The 8,276-nt window shown below is 40.5% G+C and overlaps 1 protein-coding gene across 1 annotated transcript; it reads left to right on the top strand.

Moving 5' to 3' along the window:
• The first annotated feature begins 3,912 nt into the window (after positions 1–3,912).
• LOC139720454 (actin, non-muscle 6.2-like) lies at positions 3,913–8,128 on the top strand. The gene is made up of 4 exons (XM_071631812.1): positions 3,913–4,038; positions 4,555–4,800; positions 5,759–5,993; positions 6,855–8,128. The coding sequence occupies exons 1-4, from the start codon at positions 3,913–3,915 to the stop codon at positions 7,379–7,381; spliced, it is 1,134 nt and encodes a 377-aa protein (XP_071487913.1). The 3' UTR covers positions 7,382–8,128.
• Positions 8,129–8,276: the final 148 nt, after the last annotated feature.

The following is an 8,276-nucleotide window of genomic DNA, read 5'->3' as shown; positions in this document are numbered from 1 at the left end:
CAAGATGGCATCTGAGCAAAAAGTAGTTATTTTATGAAATGATTCCTGTAACATGGTCTTTACGTGTGCAAAATATGGGAAAGATAGGACATGTATTCACCAAGATACAGGATGAAACATCTACGACCTTTGACCCTAATTTACATACCCAAGATGGCGTCTGATTAAGTAGTTGTTATTTTATGAAATAATGTTCGTGACATGAACTAAACATGTGCAAAATATGGTGGTGATAGGGTATGTTTTTCTTGAGTTATTGCACATAAAGTTGTAAAAAGAAAGAAATATTACAATACATCGAAGATAAGCTGTAATTTCAACCAAGTTTTTTTACGTGATCCCGACAACGTATGAAAAAACAAAGGGCACGTTTACGATAGCCCTACGTCTCAGCTACAACATATTAAAATCTTAGAGAAATTCACCCAAGCATAAGTGAGCTAGTGCTCGATAAAGATAGTCATGTCAATTTTCATTTCCATAAAAATTGCACTCCCATAGAGATTACACGTAAACTGGTCAAATTTGACAAGGTTACCTTCAATCCATTTTTTCGAGGTGATGTCGTTATCTAATCAAAAATATGTAACTACATTTATGAAAGAGCATTTCATAAGCTACAACATATTGAAATTTAGATGGAAATTGGCAAAGGATAAGTGAGATACGTTCGAGTAAACTTGAAATTTGATGACGTCATTTTGAAAATTTACTTTTTTTACTTTATTAAGAAATTTGATATCTTTTAATCATTTTTCCAGCATTGCCAACCCATGAAATGACATGTACAACTCATCAGCTTTCAGAATATGTAAAGAAAATGGGGGGTCACCGTCCATCCTGGCGAGTAAAATCGGGTTTAAAATTGGCGTTTTTTTGGCATAGTTGCACTGTATAGCGCCATTGACGCGCGCGCGGAATTTCAACTTTGACGGGCCCGTATGACGTCATATTGAATCGGATCGACTTGAAACTTGGTAGAAATATTCCTTGACATTTCGGACATCTGATCCGTGTGAAAAAATTGAAAATTTCTATTTCATATTAGCTGTGCGTGCGAATATGTGCGCGCGCGTACGCGTCCGTCCAATTTTTTCAATTTTTCAAAAAATGCTCCAAATGGTCTGAAACGTGTGCAAAAAAATTTTGAGCTCGATTTTAGCATACAAATATTTCAACGCGCGCGTACGCGCGCGTTTTGAGATAAAAATGAATTTTGAGAATATGAGTAGAATTCGCTTGACTTGAAATATATGTGACGTAAATTTCATTGAAATATTCCATTCCATTAATGAGATATGCATGAAAATGTGTTTTCATATAATGACGTCATAGTGACGTCACGGTCGACTGATCACTATGATTTTACTTGTGCTGTCGTCTTTGCGACATGATACATATATGGTATAAGTTTGACATTGAGAGGCAATGCACTTTCTGAGCTAACCTCTGCACAACTTTTGAGGAGAAATAAAGAAAGAAACAAAGAAAGAAGAAAGATTCAGTACAGATACAGAAGGTGATCCGAGAGGATACTCGGATCACCTAATAAAAAAATGCCGTCCCAGCTTCTATCAAATTTTATCTGCCGATGGAATCTCACATCTCAGAAACATTATAAAACGTCAATATTATTGAATTAAATTGAATTGAATTGAATTGAACATAAGTCTGTATAATCATTTGCTTCAGAATGGTCTCATATTCAAGTAATGTGCAGTTTAATTTTTCTAGGTTAGCATGCCTGTACTGAACAGTGACGGGGCGATTGAACTGCACATTACTTGAATATGAAACCATTCTGAAGCAAAGAATTTTCACACAACAATAGATATATAATGTACTCCTAAATGAATCCCAAAAGGATTGGACCAATCATCCCCAGCATTCCCACTGATTTCCACTGATCAGATACTAGCCGCCCTTCTCATTCTCGCCCGAGGCAATGTTGACGTCCGGTGACCGTGAGCATCGTTCCATATCTTCGCAAAAGAAAACGTCTGGTATTCAGGCTATACAACTTCTGTCGAGAAATCTCCTTGTACACACACACACATACGCAAGGGTGTCCATCGAGTAGCTTCCTGCCGTAAACAACGTACCGCTATAACAGTGAAGAGAGTGCAGAACGACACTAATAAAACACGACAGTGTGTTGTGGGCATTGTGTGAACGTTGTGATGATTTTTGCCTAGATGTCGTCTAGAGACATCCCCTGAAGCTTGATACACCCGTGACATTAATTTTTTACAGCGATATCGACCCGTACAGTGGGTCTCTACCTTCAGATGAAGCGAAAGTGTACCCGACTCGAGGACATAACTTATAGCGGCTAGCGGCTGGATACAACGGCCGAGCATGAGTCTGTGCACGATCACTGCGGGGGGATCACTTGACTTATTTTACTAAACAGGTAAGACACGGTGATTCCTATCGATGTATTCATACTACAATCTGTATCATGTTTTGACCGCCAGAGCCCTTCTGTTGCAGACCCGGAAACGATGAGAGAGGTATACACTGTACTTCCGTAGAGATAGGTCTACTGTCTACATGCAACGGACGTATTTTGGTATCGCACGCCTTTCTGAGCTGGTTCGGTTGTACGTTTGTTATGATATTCTGTATGCCATGTGCGTCAATCTCTCGCGCTAGCTCAGCCACGCCCATCTACCATTTCTAACGACATTGGTAAAACAAGGTACATAGTCATGATAGTGTAATATTGTATTCATAATGTAAATACATCAGACATTACTACAACTGCTAACTTTACTGCTATACCTCTACCAACGTATACCTAGCTACTGTACTTAGTGGCCTGCTATAGCTATTACTACTACTGCTAACTGCTGAAGTACTGCTATATTACTACAGTGTACTATACTACTACCACTACTACTACTACTACTACTACTACTACTACTACTACTACTACTACTACTGCATAGCTGCTACTAAACCTCGCTGGATCCTGTCAGCAGCATGGACAGTGTCGATCATTTGTAATATCTTGAACAACTGAATATGACCTATATCTCTTCGCACACGTACGGCCCTCTGCTTGTCATGACTCACCGATCGTCAGTGGGTCACCCCCCCCCCCCCCCTCCCATAGCAAAAAAAAAAAAAAAAAAAAAAAAAAACATCTCCCGTGAAAGAAAACTGATATATGACACGGATATACTACACATTTAAGCCGACTGTCTACAGCATCAGGATACAAACAAGAATATTAGAAAATGGATTTCAGTTTTGGATCCATTCCATACAACTCGAACTTAGCATCTTCACAGCTATTTCATTTTTTTTCCACGAAGAGAGATCGTAAAAGCACAGTGATAGTGTACGACGCATGTACTAAATAAAGCTCTGTCTTATTAGCTGGGAGGCCCTGGATTCGAATTCGAGTTAGACAAGATATTTCAACCACACTAGGGCCTACCTCTCTTGAGAACAGAAACCTTAACGTTGAGGTGGTGATAAGACCCATCGGTAGAACAATACAAGAGGATGAGCTGAACTGTCCTTAGCAAGTGCTGTCTAAAACAGCGCATTGTTGAGTGTATCAAGAGGACTATCTGTACTGGTTTTGTCTGATTGCATGTGTATACTTTCGGTTGTCAATTTTTCGTGACTGTGGCACAGTATTGATTCAGAACTTCAATTGAAGAAACGATACACAATCAATCTTATACAACACCAGGAACAACATCAACTAGGGAGAGTCACGTAGAGCAATAATTTGCATAAGTAAGTTGGTTCTCTGGAAACATATCCATGATCAGCGATGTTTCGGTATTTACGGCAAGGGGTAAGGTGACGTGCAGTGTAACCCGTTTGAATTTTCCGCAGTAAAGCGCGGTCTGAAGCCGTACAGTTGCTAACGCTGCGATACCAGAGTCGATCACGATGAATGAACTCGATTACAGCTGCTTCATGATCGACAGCGGGTCGGGGCAGTGGAAGGCGGGCTTCGCCGGTGAAGACGAACCTCGAACTTCTATCCCCGCCCTTGCTGGAAGGCCAAAGCACCAGGTAAGATGTCAATGCAAGTACCTTTGGCATTGTGTGGTATATCATCAAAGATGGTTACAAATGCCTTCATACGCATGAATCATGCGGGTTGGGGTGGTGGAATGTGCTATCCAATACCAACTATGATTTGTGCCCCTAAGACAATTATGATCATCATCATTATTTCAAGAACAGTAGCTGGGGAAGACAAGTTTGTTCAAAGTTAATATATCCACCTTTACAAAAGAAAGGCCGACCTGAAGCTTACTCTGCAAGATCGCTCGGTTTCAATGTAATGCCACACCGTAGATGATGATGGTGACGTTTCGAGGAAAAACAAATCAGATTTTTTTCTAACTTAATGGAATCCTTGTTTCATATTTCATCCGTATTTCCATCAGTTTATACTATTAAGACTCCGATGTTTGGCCTTTCGATTTCTAGATATTATGAAGTCTTCTCGCATTATAATCCAAGTCTTATATATTTCTGTCGGACTTTTCATGTCATTTTTTTTTAATTTATTTTTTGATAAAGCTTATCCAGCCAAGTATGGTGTACTATAGCGAGCTGCGGTACGTCGGCGAGGAAGCGCTAGAGAGACGCGGGCTGCTCGACCTTCAGCACCCCGTCCAGCGCGGGGTTGTCACAAACTGGGATGATATTCAGAAGCTTGTGGGTCGTATTTTCTACAACAGTCATCGAGCTTGTCCCGAAGAGCATCCCACCTTGTTCACGGAACCTCCCTTCAATCCCAAGTCACAAAGGGAAAAGATGACTGAGGTAAGACATCTGTGTTTAAAGCCTGTGTGTCCCTTTTGCAACCTTAAAAGCTCCAAGATTCTATTCAAAAGCTGGTATATTGTTGTGGTAGGTAACTAAGACTTTTCCTCAGAATGATAAAACTGGAAACTGCTTTATCGTGGAGAAGTACCAAAGATTCAAATGAATTTATTCGGAACCCGAAAGAAATTCCCACCGTTATTTCCTGTACAAATGACGAGCGTGTTCCCAAGTAACAAGGTGTTAGTTTTTCTTTTCCTTTTTTGAAAACTCTGAGATGTATACCATTACCGTAAAATTATTCTTTAATCATGCAAAATTTCGTGACGTTTGGATAATACGACCTTTAATAGCCTGTAGACTTGACTCGAGTCCAAGCAACAAGATGTAACGTGACGCGACTCTTCCATTAGCAAAATTCTGGGTTGCTCGTATCAGAATGGCCACTGTCGTTCAGAATGATAACCCCCAAATAACCCTACCCAATGCCTGCTCTACGGAGGCAGCTTACTTGCACCCTTTAAACGTACCTTTTTTTTTCATTTGTCATGCCTCGACAATGTGGGTTAGCTTTTTAAGTAAAGTGTAATTATTTCAGAAATTATTCATTTTGTTTGTACCTGATCAAGTATGAATGAAACATAAAAATTTAACAATCAAACACATACACACAAAGAAGTTACCGGACGGTTTATTTCTGTGCTGTTGCCGTCTCTCATTCTTTCCCTATGTTGTCGAAGTGTTTTGCTCATTTAAGTTACGTTAACTAATGCTGCTTGAATCACCTTCAAATAATCCGTAAAATGACAGAACATGGGCTCCTTCTAATGCAGTCAAGTTATCTTTGAGAAGTGTAAATCTTTGACAAGTGTAAAGTAACGTTTTCATTCCTACGTGATTTATATCGTTTGTTTTCTTTCACATATCTGGACTGGACAATCGTCTTCTCGACAATCAGGTGATGATCGAGAAGCATGACATGCCTGGGATCTTCTTCGCCAACGCTGCCGTCCTGGCGAGTCAACGAGATTCCCTTGTCCTCGACATCGGGGAAGGCGTGTGCCAGGTCGTCCCTGTCCGCGACGGCGAGGCGATCGTCCACGCCGTCCAGCGAATGGACCTTGCAGGAATCGACTTGACCAATTACCTACAGAACCTTTTAAACAAGAGAGGCCTTTCATTTGTTACCTCAGGTACGTTCCTGAGGGAGATGATGTTCTCATGTTCCTGTTGCATGCTCGCAAAAGGGTCACATCTGTCGATTATTTCTCTTATTTTGTAAGCAACTCAAACATTCTTCGAGAGGGATTATGTAATTGACCTGTCTTTGAGATGTTCTTGTTTTCAAACAGCGAAGTTCTTGATTTTTATGGCATGAACAGTGTTGTAAGGAAAGTATTCAATGGGAAAGATGATGATTATTTGTCAAATTGATACTAAAACGGGAACCCAAACCCAAAGAGTAATGTGGATTGAGTGAAAGTAGCAACATTAGTAGAATACATCAGTGAAAGTTTTAGGAAAACCGACAATCAATGCAAAAGTTATGAATTTTTAATGTTTTTTTTTTGTGTTGGAACCGCTGGATGAGGAGACTACTAGATGTTATGACGTATTATGAGTGGACAATATTAAGAAAATATACAGAAAATTACACATTCCATCAACTTGATACTGTTTTTACCCCTGCTTTCTGAAAGCGGTAGTCAAGTCCTCTTTCATTATGCTAGAGAAATGAATTTTAGTTGAATTTATTTTATCATTTTCTTTATAATTGTTTTCCACTCATATGCCATAACCTCTGGTAGTCTCCTCATCCAGCGGTTCCAACACCGAAACTTTAAGAATAAATAACTTTTGAATCAATTGTCCATTTTTTTTTTCAAACTTTCACTGAAGTGTTCTACTAATGTTGCTGCTTTCACTCAATCCACATTGCTCTTTGGGTTTGGGTTCCCTTATATGATAAATGAAGTTGATATTTCTGTCGGGTTTTCTTTTTAAAAAAAAAGTGATGAAACGACAATTTATTTTGCCTACTGGTTTATCTGCAGCCGAGCATGACATAGTGCGTGAAATCAAGGAAAAAGTGAGCTACGTCGCTGTCGATTTCGACCGCGAAACGGAAGTCGCGGCGAGCGCTCCAGAATCTGTCAACAGTTCCTACGAGCTCCCCGATGGTCACGACATTACTGTCGGCAGCGAGCGATTCCGAGCCGCCGAACCCCTCTTCCAGCCCAAGCTGATCGAGAGCGACCACCAGGGCGTTCACGAGCTCGTCTACAGCAGCATCATGATGTGCGACGCCGACATCCGTCCGCTGCTCTTCGGCAACGTCATCCTCGCCGGCGGCTCGACGATGATCTGCGGGTTCCCGGAGAGGTTGAAGAAGGAACTCTCAGCTCTTGCCCCGCCCGGAATCAAGGTCAATGTCATCGCGCCACCAAAGAGGGAGTACTCCGCCTGGGTCGGCGGGTCAAAGTTAGCTAGCTCAATCCCCTTTCAGGACAATTGGATCCCGAGACAGGAATACCTAGAACACGGAGCGAGCCTCATTCACAAGAAATGCCAGCTGTTCTAGTGTGCGTTGTCATGGGAACGTTGCGTGGCATCAGCGAATCAAGTTGTAAAGAAACTTATTTCTCCGTGTAGATTCGGAAGTGAAACAAACAAACATGACAGAAACTATATAGCTGTTGGAAAGCTGGTCCCTAGTATTTTATCCATAATTTATGTTACATAATCATTTTACAGCATGGCAACAACGTGTTTAATGTCACAAGGAAGGTCGAAGACAAACAATCATGAAATCAAATGAGACACGATTACGTTTTATTTCGGATTTCCCCATGCGGTCCCTGAGTGCAGGTCAGGAAATAGGGCCTTCACGTTATGAAGGCAGATTGACGTCATCATTTCTGAAATTAACACTCTCCTTCTCTGGAGAACAAAAAAAAAAAAATGTGAGTGTTGCCCGTTTTCTGAGAAGGCCCCTAACTATCGTGCAGAAGACATCTCCAACTGCAGACTAGCAAGATCGAACGACGTCGATGTATTAGACTACGGGTAGGTACTACATCATCAAATTACAGTTCCGCAAAATGTTCAATGTAATTATACACTACTTACAAAACACAACAACATATTGGAAGACGTTTCATAAAAGTCGAACTCAAGAATTTAAAAAAATTTATGTAAGTAGCAACCGCTAATGCATATGTTATTATGATTTCATTGCCCAGCAAGTCTATTATTGACCTATTTGCTAAACTCACTAAGTATTTATTCAAGAGTTTTTTGTTTGATTGTTTGTTTTTTCAAGAATTCACCAAAAAGCCTTGTATTTTTTTCATTTTCATCCAGACTGAACATTTACTGTCCGATTTGGATGTAACTTTTACCATTACGAATACGATGGACGTCTATGATGGTTGCCAAAGTGCGTAAATCATTTGAGATACAAATCTGTGCATTAA

This window comes from Diadema antillarum, unplaced genomic scaffold, assembly GCF_040938485.1.
Source record: "Diadema antillarum isolate AM-2024a unplaced genomic scaffold, OU_Dant_1.0 scf00000128, whole genome shotgun sequence".
NCBI classification, from domain to species: domain Eukaryota; kingdom Metazoa; phylum Echinodermata; class Echinoidea; order Diadematoida; family Diadematidae; genus Diadema; species Diadema antillarum.
Note: the sequence above shows the minus strand (reverse complement) of the source record. Positions and strands in the feature narration are given on the sequence as shown.